The 21,161-nt window shown below is 46.6% G+C and overlaps 1 protein-coding gene across 4 annotated transcripts in view; it reads right to left on the bottom strand.

Moving 5' to 3' along the window:
* TOX2 (TOX high mobility group box family member 2) overlaps positions 1–21,161 on the bottom strand; it is a 131,475-nt gene that overhangs the window by 68,251 nt on the left and 42,063 nt on the right. For all 4 annotated transcript variants that reach the window (XM_030843518.3, XM_060284634.2, XM_060284632.2 and 1 more), the window contains exon 2: positions 8,870–8,935. In XM_030843518.3, the coding sequence (XP_030699378.1) occupies positions 8,870–8,935 (66 nt within the window). The remainder of the gene's footprint in view (positions 1–8,869; positions 8,936–21,161) is intronic.

Genomic DNA, 21,161 nt, shown 5'->3' with positions numbered 1-21,161 from the left:
TATGGTCCTTGCTCTTGTCTTCCTCAGCTAGACTTCTTAGACATTGTCTAGACTTGCCATTTACGTCCTCACCTCTCACTCCCTCCTCCATCCACCCTGGGACCTGTAGGACATCCCCTACACATCAGAACTGCTTTTTCTGAGGTCCAGGATGACTTTCTCTTTGCTAAAACTATTGGACATATCTCAGTTCCTATTCCAACCAACCCCTCAGAAGCATCGACCTTCTGCTTCTTCTTGTTTAAATTTTATTTAATTTTTTGAAGTGATACTAAATCCTCATGGTTGAAAACCCCTGAAAAGGTCAGTGAAAAGTCTTTTTGCTACTCTTGTCTACCTCCCAGTAACCAAAACACACACACACACACACACACACACGATGTACAGTGTCACTTTTACTAGTTTCCATATATCCTTCCAGAGTTATACAAGCACACAGAAACATATATTCTTACTATCCTTTTGGCATAAATGGTAACATACTGTACTTACTGTTCGCCACCTTGCTTTTTTCAGTAAATAATGTATCGAAAGAACTCTATCACTTCCAGCCACACAGTATTCCACTTGATATATGTACATAATTTCTGTAACTAGTCCCATATTACTGCACATTTGGGGTTTTTTTTCCCAATTTTTTTGCCACCATAAACAGTAACAAAATGAATAATCTTGAATATGTCATTTCTCATGTATACAGATATATCTGTAGGATATATTTCCAAAAAGGGAATTACTGGGTTAAAGGGTAATGCGTTTGTAATTTTGATAGATGCTGCCAATTATCCTTTCATAAGGGTTATACCAATTTACTCTCCTTTCAGTGATGTATAAAAGTGCCTCTTTCCCCTCAGGGGCTCCAACACAGTGCGTTATCAAACCTTTGGATTCTTGCCAATCTAATAGGTGAAAAATGGTAGTTTTGCTTCTCTTATGAACTATTTTTAGCATTTTGTCATATATTTAAGATCCATTTATATTTCTTTCTCTGTAAACTATTAGTTCATATCTCCTGCCCATTTTTCCACCAGGGTTTTGAATTGATTTCTAGGAACTCTTTATATATGAGGGAAATCAGTCCTTTCAGTATACCATAAGTTGAAAACATTCTTGCCCAATTTTTCATTTGTCTTTGACTTTACTTATGGTATTTTGAACATACCAAAGTTGTTTTGTATTTTAATTTATGGTCAATTTTTATGTCTTCTCTTTTAAGACTCTGAGTGGTGGAAATGCCTTTCCCACTCTGAAGTTGTAAAGTATACTTTAAAGATTTTTTTTTTCTGGTGCCTTTATGGTTTCCTTGAGTACATTTAAATCTTTGATTTATTTAAAGTTTATCCTTTGATAGGGAAGTAGCTGGATCCAACATCATTTTTCCCCAGATCCCCTCCCTCCTTCTTGGAACACTGCCATTGGCTGCTAAGACTCCATGTTCTCCTCCTACTTCTCCAGCCACTGCTTCTCAACCTTTCACAGTTGTCTTCTCTACTTTGCCTTCAAATGTTAGAGCTCAACATTCAAGAGTCATTGGTCCCCTACTCTTCTCACTCTCCTCTCTCTCCGTAAATTTCGTTCTCTCAAGGTTTTAATACCATAAGCTGAGGACTTCCAAGTTCAGTTCCCCAATGAGCTCTAGACTTATACAACCATCTAGCTACTTAGACATCTTTACTTGGATGAACATCTCAAATGGAACATGTCCAAGTCTGGCCTCATCAAACCTGCACCTCCCTAGACCATCCCCAGCTTAGAAAGCTGTACCATCGTGCTGGGAAAGAGACTCATCATCGAAGCCTGGGAGTCTCCTTTACTCCCCTATTTCTCTCTCCCTCTGCATCCATCATCATCAAGATCTTCCGGCTTTATTTCCAAAACACATCTCAGATCCACCCACTTCTTCCCATCTCCTCTTTGCCTCTACACAATCTAGGACAATACATCATCCTTCACTTGGACTATTACCACACCCTCCCATTTGGTCTTCCTTTATCCACTCTCGCCACTGAGAGCTTTTAAAACTGCAAATCTGATCACATCATTCAATCTCAGTCTCTCTCTGTCTCTCACTAACAAAGCCCAGTAACTTGCTTTGACTAATAAAATATGCTGGAAGTAGTCATGTGCCAGTTTTCTCTCTCTAACACACGCACGCACACATACACACACACACAAGCTCTTTCAATAATTCTTTTTTTTTAATTTTAAAAATTTATTTTATTTATTTATTTTTGGCTGCATTGGGTCTTTGTTGCTGTGTGTGGGCTTTCTCTAGTTTTGGAGAGCGGGGGCTACTCTTCGTTGTGGTGCACAGGCTTCTCACTGCGGTGGCTTTACTTGTTGCGGAGCACGGGCTCTAGAGCGCAGGCTCAGTTGTTGTGGCGCACTGGCTTAGTTGCTCCGCAGCATGTGGGATCTTCCCGGAGCAGGGCTCGAACCCGTGTCCCCTGCATTGGCAGGCAGATTCTTAACCACTGCGCCACCAGGGAAGCCCCTCTTTCAATAATTCTTAAAACGAAGTCTGAAATATTTAGCAGAAGTGGTATCTATAGATGGCCAATAGGCACATGAAAAGATGCTCAATATCTCTAATTATTAGAGAAATGCAAATCAAAACCACAATGAGGTATCACCTCACACTGGTCAGAATGGCCATCATTAAAAAGCCTACAAATAATAAATGCTGAAGGGAGTATGGAGAAAAGGGAACCCTCTTACACTGTTGGTGGGAATATAAATTGGTGCAGCCACTATGGAAAACAGTATGGAGTTTCCTTAAAAAACCTAAAGACAGAGTTGCCATGTGATTCAGCAATCCCAGTCCTGGGCACATATCCGGAGAAAACTCTAATTCAAAAAGATACATGCACCCCAGTGTTCATAGCAGCATTATTTACAATAGCCAAGACACGGAAGCAACCTAAATGTCCATCGACAGATGAATGGATAAAGAAGATGTGGTGTATATATATATATATATATATATATATATATATATATATATATATATATTACTCAGTCATAAAAAAGAATGAAATAATGCCATTTGCACCAACATGGATGGACCTAGAGATTATCATACTACGTAGTCAGAAAGAGAAAGACAAATACCATATGATATCACTTATACGTGGAATCTAAAATATGATACAAATGAACTTATTTACAAAACAGAAACAAACTCACAGACATGGTTACCAAAGGGGGATGGGGTGGGGGAGGGAAAAATTAGGAGTTTGGGATTAGCAGACACAAACTACTATATATAAAATAGATAAACAATGAAGACCTACTGTATAGCACAGGGAACTATATTCAATATCCTGTAATAAACCATAATGGAAAAGAATATGGAAAAGAATATATGTGTGTATATATATGTGTGTGTGTCTATATATATATATAGCTGACTCATTTTTCCGTACACCAGAAACTAACACAATGTTGTAAATCAATTATACTTCAATTAAAAAAAAAACAAGTGGTATTTACAGCCATGAGAGTGGAAAACTCTACCCACAACTAGGAAGGCTGTAATGAGGAGGTGACATTTGCAGTGGCCATGAAAGAACAAATAAGCATTTGCTGGGTAAAAACGGCCAGGGGATTCCCATCAGAGGAAACACTGCACACAGGGGCGCAAAACTGTAAATGAGCACAAGAAGTGACCAGAGGTTCGTCTCGAGTGACCATTATTAAAGCATTATTTATGGTAATAAAAACAAAAGAAGACATAGGCAGTTGTTTTGAACACTGGCACTTTACATACTATCTTAGGTTAGATTCTCTTGAAGTAGAGCTGAGACGGGGATTCCCATGAGAGTAACTTATTGAGAAGTGACTTTAGCAAAGGGGAGGGAGGGAAGCAGGAGAGGGCATGTGATGGAGCTGAGTAAGGCTGTGGTCTCAGCTAGAGTTGGCTGAAACTCCATGGAGAGTGGCCCAGTTGGTCCCCCTTGAGACAAGGGGTGGGGCCTTCTAGACCATCTCCCATTCCCCTTCCTGGTTCATGACTCCCGTTTGGCAGAGAATTCTCTAAGGAAGGGTCAGCTGTGAATAGGTAACAGCCAATACTCACACAGCTGGATAATGGATGTCCTGAGCTGATGAAGGGAATCTGCAGGGGAGGTACCAACAGAATCCACATCGCACTCCTCGTTTACTTCTCAAAACACCTTAGGAGGCAATCATTACTCCTCCCATTTGACAGAAAGCTGACGTAACTTACACAAGGGCATCTGGCTGGGATGTGGAAAAGCTGGAATTTGAATCCAGGACTGCTAAGACCCAAGCCTAGTTCCTCTCCTCTTCACCCTCATCCCAGGAAGAGGGAGAATCTTTCTGGATCACTTAACCAGGAAATATCAATCCCTGTAACTCCTGAATGGGGAACCCTCTCAGGAGGGGAAAGAGCTGATCTCTACTGGGCCCTCCGCCCCTAGAAGTTGCTGACGGGCCAGAAACCATGCCTGACAAATGCATCTTGGGCTCAGACCACCCAAGAAAGTCTGGTACAAAAGAAACTCAAGGTCCAGGGAGGTAGGAAAAGTGATAATATATGAAAACTAAGGCAGCTATTCAGGAATTTTGGAGAGACTTGCAAAAAGCAAACAATGAAGCGAGCATTTGCAAAAGAAACTTCAAGCCCATGAGAACTCGTCTGAAAGTTTTTACAAGGGGACACAGTTGGCTAATACATATCCTGTAGGAACCTCTGTCTCAGCTGCAGAGATAAAGAAGATGGTGTTTCAGGAGAAGGTTAAATTAAAGAGCAGGTTTTTAACATGATAAAATTGCACTTTCTGGAAGCAAACATCTTCCAGAAATGGCTTCCTGCTTACATATAGAGCTTTGCACATAGAAGGTGCCCAATAAACATGTGGTGAATAGATGAAGCTTGCATTTAACTGTATTTATAAAATGCATTTCATGCCATTTAGAGTGTTTATCCTCTGAATCCTCTACCAGCTATGAGACCTTCATTTGCCCACATGTGTATGTCAATCCTTCAATAATTGGGACAATACAATTCCTACAGCTGATGAGGCCACACACCATGACTGGGTATTCATGTACAAATGTGCATGTGTGGGTTCAAGCAAGCATTCCAGGGAAGAGACTGGAAGGAAAGGTAGAGAACTTTTGCCATTAAGGACTACAGGCCTTGTCCATCTACAGATGAATGGATAAAGAAGATGTGGTAAATATACACAATGGAATACTACTCAGCCATAAAAAACGAATGAAATATTGCCATTTGCAGCAACATGGATGGACCTAGAGATTATCATACTAAGTGAAGTAAGCCAGACAGAGAAAGACAAATATCATATGATATGACATATATGGAATCTAAAAAAATGATACAAATGAACTTACTCACAAAACAGAAATAGACTCACAGACATAGAAAACAAAATTATGGTTACCAAAGGGGAAAAGGGAAGGAGGGATAAATTAGGAGTTTGGGATTATACACTACTATATATAATATAGATAAAAAACAAGGACCTACTGTATAGCACAAGGAACTACATTCAGTAGCTTGTAATAACCTATAATGGAAAAGAATCTGAAAAAGCATATATATACATATATTTATATATATAAAATGACTGAATCACTTTGCTGTATACCTGAAACTAACACAACATTGTAAATCAACTATACTTCAATAATTAAAAAAAAAAAAAAGCTAGAGGCCAGTGGAGCCCCACCATGCCACAGGAGCTGCAGGTCCCAGAGACGTCTTACTCTTCAGTAAAATCAGTGTGAACTACGTGGCACATGCTTCCCATACGTGATAGTTTGTTAAAAGACCACACTGCTTTGCAGCACCTCCCATCAACAGAGTCTATTTCCCCATTCCCTGACTCTAGACTGGCCCTTTGACTTGTTTTGACCACATTCTAGAATATGTTAGAAGTAGTCATATGCCAGCTGGAAGCCTAGACCTCAAGAGGTCTTGCAGCTTTGGCTCTTGCTGCTCTGGGAGCCCTTTTCCCACCACGTGAACAAATTCAGGCTAGCCTGCTGGAGCACAAGAGACCATCTGGCATAGAAGGGAGTCCTCCATACCAATCAGCCCACAGCCTACCTGGCTGCTGACTGCTGCCACTTAAATGATCCTAGCCATGACCAGAAGAGCCACCCAGCTGAACTCAACCAAATTGCCAAGCCATGGAATCATGAACTAGATAAATATTTATTGTTTTAAGCCACTAATTTTTGGGGGTGCATGTTATGCAGCAAAAGCTAACTGATACAGGGCTTCCCTGGTGGCGCAGTGGTTGAGAGTCCGCCTGCTGATGCAGGGGACATGGGTTCGTGCCCTGGTCTGGGAGGATCCCACATGCCGCAGAGCGGCTGGGCCCGTGAGCCATGGCCGCTGAACCTGCATGTCCGGAGCCTGTGCTCTGCAACAGGAGAGGCCACAGCAGTGAGAGGCCCACGTACCACCAAAAAAAAAAAAAAAAAAAAAAAAAAGCTAACTGGATACACTATAGTAAGTCTAGATTGTAATTGGTAAGTCTGCCCACGTCAAGGTTGGCTTGTGCCACCACGTGGACTCAGAGAATCCTGATATCTTCTCTATAAAGTTCTAAGTTAGGGAGACTCTCTGAGTGACAGCACAAGAGACTTGGAAGGACCCTTGGGGAGTCCAACCACCTCATCACACTGTTAAGGAAATGCATTCATTACATAAGTATTTCCTGAGTGCCTCCTTTGTGCCAGGCATTATGGCCCAACAGGGGGGCACAACAGTGAATAAGAGAGACCAGATTCTGCTCTCAGGGAGGCCACAGTCTAGGGTAGAAACCAGATGTTATTCAAGTCATCCCACAAAGAAGCAGACCACAGTGACAAACGCTGTGAACTAAAAGGACATGGTACCATGAGACAGAATTACAGAGAAGGGACCTAATTTGGATTTGGGGGGTCACCAAGAGCTCTCTAAGGAAGTGACATTTAGGCTGAAGCAAGTTGGTGGCAGCCTTGAGGTGGGAACGGAGCTCTCCACAGACACAGCAAGGTGTGTGGAGCTTTGAGTCCCAGCCCTGCAGGTTCAGATTCCATCTGTACTGCCCCCTGGCTGAGTCAATCAACATCCTTGAGCCTCAGTTGCCTCACCTATGAAATGGGGTTAAGGATACTGTCTTACTTCTTCATGGTACGTCTCAAAGCGGTCGTGAAGGTCAGTTGATATAACCACTGAGAAAAGGGCAAACTGTTGAGTGTTGGGTGAACAGCTGAAGCTACCGTTAGCAACTTGGCGGGGGGACATTTATTTGTTCTCCAGCTACCCTGAAAAGGACTGTGCCCCCCTCTGCCCAAGCCTAGAGCAGACGCGGAGCCCCACTGAGTCCCACTTGCCCTTCTTGGTGGAAGCACAGTACCAGCCCTCTCCACTAGGGACTGAGCCAGTGCCAACTCCAGCACAGCACGGTTCTGAGAGCCAGGGCTCAGGACGTTAGCAAAATGCAGTTGAAACATTGTGAAAGGGCTCGGACAAGGTGTTCAGGAGTAAACTCTGGTCTTTTGAGACAATCACATTTCCAAGTGGATTATGGACAATTCAGCGACTTCTGTGATCTCTTCCAAAATGAGCATTCCCAGGACTGGAGTCTGGCTCACGAGTTCTTGCAGCTTGGCACAAGTCAGAGCAATATACCGGCAGCTTCTCAGCAGGCCCCCTGGTGCTCACACGGTCACAGGCCATAGACGGGGTACGGCCTGGCGGGTCCACAGGCACACCCCTGCAGTGGCAGAGGAGGGGGCTGCAGCGCCCTGTAACAGAGGAGCTTCCACGCCACGCTGGGATGATAACAGTATCTCCCCTCACCGGCAGTGTTCCCTAAGGGCCACAAGCCCATGTCTCTCTCATCTGTGTCCCCTACAGTACCTCTCACAGAGTGGGGCACATAAATGTTTGTGAATTAATAGGCTTCTGTTTCCCCAGCTGGAAAATGTGGTCCCAGCCACCCAACTTGGACTGCCATGACCTCCACGACTACATAGCCGGGGGCGGGGGGCAGCAGCTCCAGGGACAGGCTTATCCTCCAGCTCCCAAGTTTCTCAGCAGCTATGAAACCCCTCTGCCCTCCATCCAGCACCCTGAGCTGCTGCCACCCAGCAGGCACCACTGCTTTAGGGAAGCATCTTCCAGGATGTTTGCGGGACCCTCCATGGGGCCCCAGCCTATAGTGAGGACCCTCTCTGGCATCTGAGTCTCTAGCGAGGATACTCCCAGCTGAGAGAAACCTTAATTTCCAGAGACCAGGCTGTCAGTGGCAAATCTGTCCAACTGGCATCTGGGACTCCCAAGGGGCTGGGCTGGAGCTGGGGACAGTCTTGCCCGGGGATGACTCAGCCCCTTTCGCCACCAAGAAAAGCTGCACAGAAAGCCTCTGCTCTCCTCCCTTTTCACCATGTCCACAACCCTCCCCAGTGGGCAGGAGAGCCCCGAATGCTGATACGTGGGTGTGAGCACCTCCACGCCAACATCTGCCCCCATGGGTGCTGTGTGGTGACGAGAGGCAGGCAGCACCAGAGAGCATGTGACAGCTCTATCCGTTGCTGCTGAAAACCTGCCCTCTGTGCATGGAGAGTGCAGACAACACATTTCGAGTTTTATCAAGTTTTCAATGATGCCCATTGTAAGCCAACAGTAGCCAGGTAGTTGATGTACAGAAAACACTACAGTCCCAGTTTGATTGCCCAGTTGAGGGAGACTCAGCTGATATTCTTGATCATTCTAAGAGAGGACAATAGTGGGCTGAGCCACCTGCTCTGCACCCCTCCCCTCCCACCCAGGGAGCAGCTTGGCTCCAGCAAGCCCAAGGCTGGACAGGGAGGACGGGGCACCCACCTGGCTGGTTGATAGGAGCTCTGGGTTTCCGTCACTCATCCCCACGTAGGCACTCTCACCATCAAACTGGAACAGAGAAAGAGAGGCAGCTCTGATGAAAATGTTCTCAAGAAGGGCCCAGGAGAAGCCAGAGGAGGTCAGGGGACTAAAAGCACTGAGGGGAAAAGACTCTGGAGCCTGGAGAAGCAAAGACTGAGCCCAAGATGCCCAGTCCCCATTTCAGTAGGCCTCCCTCTAGGGTAGAAGAAGCAGTCCTTACTCTGTGAGCTCTGATGGCTTGGGTTCATCACACTTAGGATGCAGAGAGGAAAATCTTTCTGCCCTTTATACCTTGTCCATAGATGTGTCACGTTGCCCTGTCAGATACTGAGCTCCCCATCTCTGGAAGTATGCAAGTATTTCTCCTGGCCAAAATGACATCAGGCTCTCAGCTAGAGCTGGAATTCCACAAGCTGGAGAGAGGCCAAGGTCTCCAGAGCCTTGGGATCAGGACAGCCTGCCCCTGACCCATCCTCCGGGTCTTACCATCCCAAGTGGCTCTGCCCCCTCACCTTTGACCCTTAGGCAGTGAGGACTGTGGCAAAAACCAGGTACAGGAACTACACCCTGTGTTCTGAGTGGCTGCCAAGGCTGGAGTTGTCTGTAAGAGGGAGCAGGTGTAGCGGGAGAAGCAGGGGCTCTGGGGCCACTGGCTCCCCTTCTCCCTGATGTGTGATCTTGAGCTGGTGTCTGAACCTCTGAGATGCCACATCTGTCAAATGGGGATAACGACAGTGGTCCTCTCTCCAGGGGATGCTGCACTGAAACGTGCAAAGCACTTGGCTCAATTCCAGTTCCCTTCACTTGAGACAAGTGTCTTGGGTCGGGTTCTCTAGAAGCAGAGCCTGAGACAAGGGTTCAAATGCATGTGATCTTTGAGAAGTGCTCTTTAGAAATAAGCTGTAAGGGAGGGAGGGATCAGGATAGGACGGGGGAAGGAGCTAAGCAAGGATGTGGTCCCAGCTGGACAGTCGCTGTAGCCTGATTCCACCACAAGCTCTGGGGCATGGATGGTACCACAGAGTTAGTCCCAGCATGAAGCAAGAGGCTGCACTTTTGTAGCCCATGTACATCAGTCATTGGCTGTGGGCTGCCCTTAAGGGACAGAAGGAGTCATAACCTGAGAAGGGTGGCCCCCATTTGGCCAAGGACAGTTCTCCAGAGAATTGTGCCAGCTGTGAGCCATTTTTAGCCAGTGCTCACAGCAGATGGGAGTAGGCTGTGCTGGACAGTAAAGGGATCTGGGGGGTGGGGGGGCACCAACAGCAGCTGGCCAGTTTACTGTAATTGAAAAAAACCCTTTTATTGGGTTATAATCATATGGTTCAAAATTCCCAAAGTACAAAAAGCAACAGAGTGAAAAGTCGCCTCCCCCCACCTCCCAGGCATTCACCGCCCCTCTCCAGAGACAACAGCTGCATCTATCAGCTTCCTATACATCCTTTCAGAGATAGTCTCTGTATATACATTAGAGTCATTGCTTTCACATAAATGACAGCATACTATACACACCATTTCGCACCTTATTTTTCTCCTAGCAACACATCCTGGAAAGTGTTTTATGTCAGGACATAATTTTGTTTTCTGGTACCTAGTATGCCACAGCATGCCTGTAACATATATATTTAACTAGTTAAGCACGTGGGCAATTGAGTTGTTTCCAGGCTTTTGCTATTTCCACATTGCTCCCATGAATATTTTTGTACATCCATCATTTTGCATGGGTGTGAGTCTATCTGTAGGATTAGTCTGTATAATCACGGCATCTAACCGTGTGTGCGTCTGTAATTTGGATGGACATCACCAAGCAGCACTCATGGAGGTTGGAAAAGTCCACAATCCTGCAATCAACAGTTCATCCAGACCCTCTTCGCTCAGAGAGGTTTTCTTAACAACGGCTCAGATGCCAGCCTCCTACCTCTGTGTGCTCTGAAGCCCACTACCCCCGATTCCCTTGCCTTGCTTGCCCTTGTTCATCGTTCCACAGCCCCTTTACCTTCTAGCTTTCTACATAATTTACTTATTTACCACGTTCATTGCTTACAGTTGGATTTCCCCTACGAAAATGGAGGGGACTTGAGGTCGGGGTCTTAGTCTGTCTGTACACTGATGCCTCCCAAATACCTACAATAGTGCTTGACACAGAGCAGATACTCAATAAATGCTTGTTGAATGAATGAATGAATGAATGAAACAGCCACTACATCACTCACATTGTCTTTTACCAGGCCAGTCTTTTCATCGGGGTAGTGGGATTAGGGTTTACACCCAAGTGCCTTCCCGACACAAGGATGGGCAGAGTCCTTTGGTGACTGCTGGATTTGCAAAAGAAAAGGCCATGCCATGCCTAGAGTCTGGGCATGACCCCAGATGCAAGGCTCCATCTACCACACTGTACCCCCGGAGCTTAGGCTTCAAGGCTCTGCTCAGAAACACCTCCTCCAAGAGGCCTGCCATGCTTTCACCTCCTTTGGCTTTCCCTCTAACAACATAGATTGTCTCTGTATCTGTCTTCTGCCCCAGAGTGGGAGCAGCATGGAGGCTGGAACTGTGTCCTGGTCATCTCCAAATCCCACAACACCTGACACAGACTGGCATCAGGAACGGGACTACGACTTAGGCAGTAGAGTGCTCTCAACAAAAGCTCCTGGGTACTTATCAGATGTGTCACCATGGCTACATATTCTTCGAGAAAAGTAAGACCTTTTTAAAAATCACATGTAATTTATAAGTATGTTCTAAAAGAAAGAATGATGGGAAGTGGAGGGGGAAGAAATTTAACCAGGTATTTGGAACATTTTATAAAGCAATAGTCATCAAACAGTATGGTATAGATTAAAAGTACAGGGACGTGTATTAAAGGAGCAGAGGGAAAGGTATCCCCCAAACGCTGTGTAATAATGTCCCATTTATTAAATGCTGGCTAGAACGAAGCCACCCTGGTCCGCTCTCTCCTCCAACATGCAGAGCAGGCAATGAACAAATATTTGGTGAATGAATGAATGTACTTGGCACCAAGCAAAATGCTTTCCATAAAAGAGCTCATTTAACCCTCACAACAACCAGTGTTTCAGACCAAGGAAACAGGTCGAGAGAATAAACAGTTGCCCAAGATCACGCAGTTGGGGAGACACTGCACTGCAGAGTGGTCTGTTTGCTTCCTGGGCTTGGCCTCTCCTACGAGGCTGTAAGCTCCTTGGCGGCAGGGATCATGGCCTGGCTGTACCCCCCACACACACACACACATAGCCAATCATTTGCCGGGGCCTTGCACATACTAGGTGTTCGATGTGTATGTGGTCGCACTTCGCCGAGGAAGGAACTCCCTGCAGCGAGCAGTGGGGAATGGTGCAGAGGAACAGAGACTCTGGATTTTGAGGCGTGTGTGCCGGGGGTAGTGAAGAGGTTGAGCAGTGGGCTTCTGCATTCACTTGTTTATTCAAACAAGAAAGAGCAGCCACATGCCAGAGCGAAGCTTGCTTCCTGCTTCAAGGAAAATCTGAGAAGTTGGCAGAGGTTCCCAAGGCAGGGCCTGGGTCAGCCTCCATTGGGTCGCCCCTGCGTGCTTTGCATGGTGTCCTGGAGCACAGGACTCGGCTACTGAGCAGCTACGAACAGAGGCCCCAAGGTGGCGATTGGGTAGGTGATGTCTGCTCTCTGCCCACCTCTGTCCAGCGCTCCACCACCTCCGAGCCCTTGTAGGGGGAAGGAAGGAGGGAAGGAGACTCCGAAACCTCCCAGGATTCCCGTGGCTTGGCCCCCAGGGCCCTAAGGCCTGAGACTTACACCCTCAGCCCTCCTCTTGGGGTGGGGGGCTTTCTGGGGGAAAGAACCTGCATGCCAAGGGGAGAAGTCACAAAGCCTAGACACTGAAGAGTCCCCTCCTCCTCCACGTGCACAAAACAGACTGAAAATGCCCACATGGACACCCACTGCACAGTGGTGATGCTGAGTGAGCATCACACAAAGGTATACGAGGGCTTCCCTGGTGGCGCAGTGGTTGGGAGTCCGCCTGCCGATGCAGGGGACGCGGGTTCGTGCCCTGGTCCGGGAAGATCCCACATGCCGCGGAGTGGCTGGGCCCGTGAGCCATGGCCGCTGAGCCTGCGCGTCCGGAGCCTGTGCTCCGCAACGGGAGAGGCCACAACAGTGAGAGGCCCGCGTACCGCAAAAAAAAAAAAAAAAAAAAAAAAGGTATACGACACACAGTGTGCCCAAGCATGGTGACAACATATGCATCACAAACTGGTGGGGGCCCACGTCACACACAACAGAGTGTTCAAGACAGCACTCAGTTACACACATACCACATGCATGGGTAGCACCAACCATCACAGACAAAGACGTCCAGAGCACGAGCATGAGCGTACACAGCACAGACCCTTCACGGGACTGGCACGCAACCGCCGGAGCCTGCACACACGGAAGGGAGGGGGTGCCCAGATGAGAGTAAGCACCCCAGCCATCTGCAACTGAATACGTATATAACTCAGAGAAACGTGCACACAAACACATATGACCCGCGCGTGTAGAGACACACAAAGGCACCGAAGAACTTAAATTCTGTGCATATCTCAGTTTCTGAGTCCCTCAGTCAAAAATCTTTTTTCACACCACACAACCTTCCACACGCTTTAAAATGTGAAAAAAAAAAAAGTGTGTGTGTGTTTCAGGAGGGTGGGGAACAACGGCCTAAGAATTTCCACGAAATGCCAGGAGAATATCTCTTACCACTGACTGGAATAGATTAATTTTCCCCATTTCATATTCTAATTATAATTCCTTTTCCCAGCGCCATCTTCAGTCGTCATTACAGCTGGAAGATTGTTCTGCGAAAGCCAGCCCTTCATCTTCTCTTCCCAAGAGTTTTGTCATGGAAATGAGTTTGGGAATCTGAAAGAATCCACATTTTTGCAAATAGCGAATGTGTGGGGATAACCCTTTCATGACGGCCACCAAGGAGAGGCTTCTGAAGGGTCTGTCTCTCCCCACAACGTGTGGTCCCCTTGGCGAGAGGGGCAGCTGGTCCTCTAGTCCAACAGCCACCACCCCCCCCACACACACACATGCACAAAGAAAAGCATAGATCCCTTTTCTATCTTTAAGCAAACTTAGCAAATAGGCAGCCAAGGTGAAAGGTGAGACGCCCTGATTTTAGCGAGTCAGATGATGCTAGCTCCATCTGTGCCCCTTGGGCAAGCTCTGTAACTGCTCGAAGTCTCCGTTTCCTTATTCTGATGACCCACAGAGCCACTGATTCACAGGAGGTGGAAATTAAACATCTGTGGCATGGACAAATGTGGTAACTGGGTGGATGAATGGATGGAAGGAAGGGAGGGAATGAAGGATGGGATGGATGGATGATGGATGGTACAAATCAGCACAATCCCATAGAAATATAAAGCAAGCCACATGTGTAATATAAAATTTTCTAGTAGCCACAGTTAAAAAAAAAAAAAAGGGACTTCCCTGGTCATCCAATGCTTAAGACTCTACGCTTCCTGGAATATTACTCAGCCATAAAAAGGAATGAAATTGGGTCATTTGTAGAGATGTGGATGGACCTAGAGACTGTCATACAGAGTGAAGTAAGTCAGAAAGAAAAACATATATCGTATATTAACGCATATACGTGGAATCTAAACAAATGGTATAGATGATCTTATTTGCAAAGCAGAAATAGAGACAGATGTAGAGAACAAACGTATGGATACCAAGCGGGGGTGGGTGGGATGAATTGGGAGATGGGGATTGACATATGTACACTACTGATACTATGTATAAAATAGATAACTAATGAGAACCTACTTAAAGCACAGGGAACTCTACTCAGTGCTCTGCAGTGACCTAAATGGGAAGGAAATCCAAAAAGGAGGGGATATATGTACACATACAGCTGATTCATTTTGCTGTACAGTAGAAACTAACACAACATTGTAAAGCAACTATACCCCAATAAAAACTAAAAAAAAAAAAAAAAAAAAGACTCCGCGCTTCCAATGCAGGGGGCGCGGGTTTGACTCCTGGTCAGGGAACTAAGATCCCACATGCCGCACTGCGCGGTACGGCCAAAATTTTTTTAAAAATTAAAAATAAATTTAAAAATAAATAAAATATAAATAAATAAAGTTAAAAAAGAAAGTATAAACTGGTGAAATTAATTTTAAAGACATATCTATTTAACCCAATATATTAACAATATTGGTTTCAACATGGGATCAACAGAAAAATTGTAAATGAGATGGTTTACGGTCTTTTTTTGATACTGTCTTTGAAATCCAGTATGTATTTTACCTTACAGTACGTCTCCGTTTAGACTTAGCCTCATTTTGAGTGCTCAAAAGTCACAGGTGGCTGGTGGTGAATAGAGAAGAAAACAGTTGGGATGGAGAAGATGCGTGGGTGGATTGCGGGTAGGCGTATGGGTTCAATGGACGGATGAGCGGACGGACGGATGGATGATGGATGGAAAGGGGGGCGGGGAGATGAGTGGTGGGAATGAGTGGGATAGATGGGTCAGTGGACAAAAAGATGACTCAGTGGTTGGACAGATGGAATTAGAAGGTGGGATGAATGGACGGATGGGCAGGTGGGTGGCTGGGAGGAGAGCAGTTGGATGAATGAGATGGGATGGCTGGGTAAGTATGAAGAGACGGGTGTGACGGGAGGATGATTAGGATGGTGGAGGAGATAAACAGATGGCTGGAATGGGTGTGTGGGATGCCTGCGTTAATGGAATGGGCTGAATAGTGGGTGCATAGATAGGTCTGGGATTTCCTCGTCGATTGGATGATGCCATGGCTTCTTAGGGTTACAACATGTCACTGACTTTCAAACACTCACCTGCAGCCAAGTTACCTCCAGATTGCAATGCACCATTTCCCCTGAACATTTCCCCCATTTGGTCCATGAGCACCTCAAGTTCAACACACCCAACACGGAACTCACGACATGTGTAGAAGCCTGCTCTTTCTCTGGCGGTCTGCCATCATGAGAGATGTCACCTCTCCAGAGTACACTGTCAGTACCTCCGGGGTGACTCTGGACCCCTTCCGTTCTACATCCTCCTGATCCAATCACCAGCAGAAGCTTTCTGCTCAGCTTCTTCCAACCCAACCCATCTTTCACCCTGGCTATCACTAGCAATCTTTCGGCAATCATTTCACTGCTCAGATCAAAACCCTGCAGGGACTCCACATCACTGACTCTGGCATCCAGGACCCTCTATGACAACCAGCCCTGAGACTCAGCTCCCACAGCACCCCTCAAGGCTGCAGGAACCTCCAGCACCCTTGCCTTTGCATACATTGCCCCATCATCAGCCTGGAGCACCCTCCTCCTTCCTTTCTCAATCCACTGAAATCCAACTCTTCCTAGGTCTTTTTTTTTTTTTTCTGGCTATGCACTCCAACCTTAACAGTCCTGCTTGCTTCTATAAATCCGTATTCTTGGGCCCAATCTTAAAGCCCCCATCTCAAGCCAGCTTTGGACTTAGTTCAACTTCCATGTATAGTGTGATATACTGGGCAACAGCACTGATTCTTGAATAGGAGTATCAGCTCCACCACTTACTTAGCTGTGTGTGACCTTGGATTTAACTTCTCTTTGCCTTAGTTTCCTCACCTGTAAAATGGTAATGATCGCAGTTAATTATTACTGCCTCATAAGGTTTTTGATATCTGTTATCAGATATGAGTTAATATCTGTAACATAATACTTAATAATGGTAATGACTTTTGACAAGTGTTTAATAAATGGTATCTTTTATTATTATATGCTAAACTATTATCCTCTCATCAGCCGCAATGCCCCTCAGTCTTGCAGAGGACTGTATCTCCTATGTCTCTGAGACCATCAGATCCTCCCTCAACTCTCTCCCCTCCTCCACATTATTAATATCACACCCATCCTGACCTCCTTTCCTTTAGTCTAAACAGGTTAAGTGTCTCCCTCCTGTTCAAGGTGAGCCCTTTCACTTTGACCCCGTCCCTCTCATGTCTTTCCCTCATTCATTCCCACGCCTAGATCTAAGACCTAATTTAAATATGCTGAGTAAAATGAAATCAGTCGATGCCCTTATATCAGGGAGCAAGCACCTACAATGTACTGAGTAACACACTCCCGACATCGGCGGTTTACCGTAAATAAACCTGGTCACAAGGCACTGAAAGGAGGTAAAAGCAAAGGGATTCTGAGGTCACAGAAGGGGCAACTGTCATTGTTCGTTGACTGGCATCTAGCGATTGGTTACCATGTGCCTGACATTGTACAGACACTAGCCATGCTGTAATGATAATGACACAGCTCCTCAAGGAGCCCCCAGTCCTTTGGAGAAGCTTGGGCGAATAAAACGTTCCTATTCTCCAAATCTGAGAAAGGAAGACAGGCCATTCTTTGGCCGTAGTCCCACAACAGGAACAAGTAACCACAAACCTTGTCTGACGCTCATCTCAATTGGTCAGTGACAGTTTTGTACCCACCCAGACTCTGAAAGTCAAGCGATCAATAACTCCAAGAGCTACATGTCCACAGCTGGGGGTCAGCCTTTCCCAGAACCTCCTGCTTCTGAAAGTACCCCCATCCCTGGACTCCACGCTTCCCCAAACCCTACAAAACTCAGCTCTTGCTTGATTTGGACAGACTAGCTTTGCAAAGTACAGCAATGAATTCAACATCTTGTTTCTGATATAAAATGATGGACTCATCTTTGACAAATGTGACAACGGTAGGATAAAGTTGTCACAGAGGAGTGAAAGAAGGGAGAAGGGCCTTTCAAGAGAAGTATCCTGAAAAGGATAACTTGGAAGCCCCATGATGGAGAACATATAGGAGCTGGCCAGGCAAAGAGCAGGGAACATGACATCTGAGGCTGCTGTGAGCACAGGCCAGTGGGCACCTACTCTATTCCAGACCTCATCCCAGAGCTGTGCCTGGTCATCTCACTGGAAAGCCCCAGAATTCCCAAGGTTGCATGACGAGCCCCATCGTAGACATGAGCAAGAGGGTGGTTGGAGAGCTTGCCCAAAGCTACCCAATCAGTTCCGAATCTGCCCTTGATGTCAGGTACCAGAGCAACAGTTGTTCTGTAGAAGCTGCTGTCCCTCCCCTCTGTACAGAGACACAGATCAAAGACCAAAGATGCACAGTTCTCAGCCCGGCCAGTTGCAGACGCCAAGAGATATGCCTCATGGAGATCTAAAGAGGAAACAATCAAAGCAGCCTACACCGCTCCCGCCTGCCCCCACAGGGCCGTGAGAACACTCGTTCTGCACAGATAAAACAGCTCAAAAGTATAGAGGCAGCAAACGTGGCAGCTGCGCCCTGGGCTCTGCCGAGAGTGCGGTTTTAATGTGGAAGTCTCCCAGAGAGATACACATCACACCAGGGAGATCATGGGGGAGGGGCAGAGAGGCGCTGCACAGATGGAGCAGGACAGGGATAGGGCCTCAGGTTCAAACCCTGACCAGACCAGGTCCACGGTCACTCAAAGAAGGATGACAGCACAGTGGTTACAAACGTGGGCTCTGGTGCCAAGCTGCCTGGGTCTAAATCTTGCGCCTGCTTTTCAAGCTGTGCAACTTTTTAACTAAGTTACTATGTCTCAGTTTCCTCATCTGGAAAATGGGCATGACTATCACTTGGATTAAATAAATTAACTTATGTGCTTAGAACTTCGCCTGGTACAGAGAAAGCACTCAAAATTGTTAGCTATTACTTATATTACTACTTAAACCTTACAACAACCCTAAAAGCTTGCTATAATTGCCTCTCTTCTGTAGATGAAGAAACTGAGTAGAGCTTCACGCAAACCTGTGAGGTCCTAAGTGGGGGAAAAACCCCTTATGTCTCCACCCACCATATGTAATTTGAAATAAAATTTGTAAATTAAAATCTTTGTAAGACAGTCCAACTAGGGGCTAATTTTTTCTATGATGATGACATTCGCACTTTGTTCCTAAATGTCAAATATCAATTTCTCTCCAAAAACAAGTTTTTCTCTTTATCAGTGCCTTGCCAGACGTGACGCACGTTCTTATTCTGCCCACCAAGAAATCCAGAGCTCTGATTGAGGCCCAGAGAGGTTAGGGGATCTGCCCAAGGCCACACAGCCAAGACGTGCCCAAGCTGAGTCTGCAGTCCAGGCTGCTGGACCCCCAAAAGACCACACTGGCTTCCCACCTCCACCGTTTCCAAGCTGTGTGAACCAGAGCAGGTAACCTCGTGACTCTGGGCCAGGGGCCTTGTCTACCAGGAAGGAGAGATAATGCCTTGGGCATGGTCTGCCAGACGGGCTGGGGGTCTCGTGAGCAAGCCCAGTGTTGTAGCCACTGCAGGACCTGCTTTCCCACCACTGACCAGAGCTGGCTTGGATGACGCCATGTGTTTTATCAGTTAAAAATATTGGAAGGTAATGTAAAAAGACAGTGATCAATACAACTTCAGTGGCAGAGTGCTACCAGGCACCTGGCTCCTCCAAGAGGTGGGAATCACTGCCTCCGTTTTACAGACAAGGAAGCAGGGCCTTCCCAGCTCGCTCTAACCATCCTCCTTCTAGACCTGGCCTGTCCAGTGTGGTGGCCATTGAACACTTGGAATACGGCTGGTCCAAACTGAGAGGTGTTTACATGTAAAACACATACCAGGTCTCAAAGACTTAGAACAACAACAACAAAAGAATACAAAATGCCTCATTGGTATATTTATATTGATTACATGCTGAAACGATAACATTTTGGATAGATGGAGTTAACTAAAATATATTATTAAAATTAACTTCACCTGTTTCTTTTTACTTTTTAAAATGCGACTACTAAAGAATTTGAAATTATGTAAGTGGTTTGCATTATACTTCTATTGGACAGTGCTGGCAGAGATGCTGTCCCAGCCACTATCTGCTCCAGACCCAGAATCTTGGAGATAGCAATAGCTGAATCCAATTCTCCACGAGAGATATGGGGAAACTGAGGCCCATAGAGGGAGAGTGATGTTTAAGGCAAGCAGCTGGTACAGAGGCATTCATTCACTCAACAAACGTTAAGTTCTAAGCGCTGGGATACAGCAGAGGACAAAGTGTGGAGCCACATCCCAGACCAGAGGTGACATGGTGATGTTGCAGGTTTCCTTGCCCGGCCAATACGCCTGGGGACCAGGGCAGCTAGACTTGCACCAATTCCTCAGTTCCCCATTGTCACCTCAGATCACAGAGCTCAGAGACAGGTGATCTCTGAGACAGAGACATGGTGAAACTCCAGCTCCAACCCAGAGCAGATCCACCTCAAAGACCGATACTGAGCCCCCCAGCACCTGCCAAGACATCCTGACGGGCAGGGTCTCTCAGAGGGCACAGCGTGGCCGGGCAGGCCTGTGATTCTATCACTGGTGGCAGCGTACACACCGTCTGCATTACTGCAGATTTATGGCAAAAATTATCCTCTCTCTCAGCTCCATTTAAAGCCATTTGGAGCTTGCTCCCATCCCCGATTATAAATCTAATTGCACATTCCAAACAGACAAGCACTCATTAAGCTTTAATTATGCACATGTTGTTTTCAACAAACATTTTCATTTGGCCGCTGTGAGGGGGAATGGTTCCAAGGGGGCTGCCAACGCTGCCTGTGGCTGGAAGGAGCTGGGGCCCGAGAAGTGGGTCAGGGTGTGGTCTGTCCAAGAGCAGGACCAGGACCCCATCAGATCAGACTGATCAAGACTTTGATGGCCTTCCACCAGGCTTCTGCTGCTGGAGATGCCAACGCGCATATTCTCAGCTGGTCCCACCTGCATCCGCAGTACGTCAGAGTCTCATCTAAGCTGGAGCCAGTGGGCCTCTCTAGGGTGGGGAAGGGCGACCCACACTCCCAGCTCTGAATGATAAACCCTCCCCCATCAGGAGCTGTCCCTGCTCCCACCCCTCTCCCCCTGAACTGCAGCTGGCGCCATCTTTCTCCAGCATCTTCCATCCCTTCATCTGTCCACTCATTTATTCCACAACGATGGACCAAGCACAGCCTTGATCAGGCAGTGAGGGGCCAGTGGGGAGCATGACAGATAAGCGCCCTGCCTGGTTTTGCCCAGGTCATTCTCCTTCAAGGTCCATCTCACTACTGGGGGAAAAGTCTAAATTCTTTACTGTAGCATTCAGAGCACTTAAAAACCTCCATCCTGCCACACCTGACTGTCTAGGCTGGCCTCCCGTTCCTCTCTCACAGTCCTTCCCTGTTCTGCCTTTCGAGATGTCCTGAGATCCCGGCACGGA

This window comes from Globicephala melas, chromosome 15 (genome assembly GCF_963455315.2).
Source record: "Globicephala melas chromosome 15, mGloMel1.2, whole genome shotgun sequence".
Taxonomy (NCBI): Eukaryota; Metazoa; Chordata; class Mammalia; order Artiodactyla; family Delphinidae; genus Globicephala; species Globicephala melas.
The sequence above is the reverse complement of the archived record's forward strand: the minus strand, read 5'-3'. Positions and strand labels throughout refer to the sequence as shown.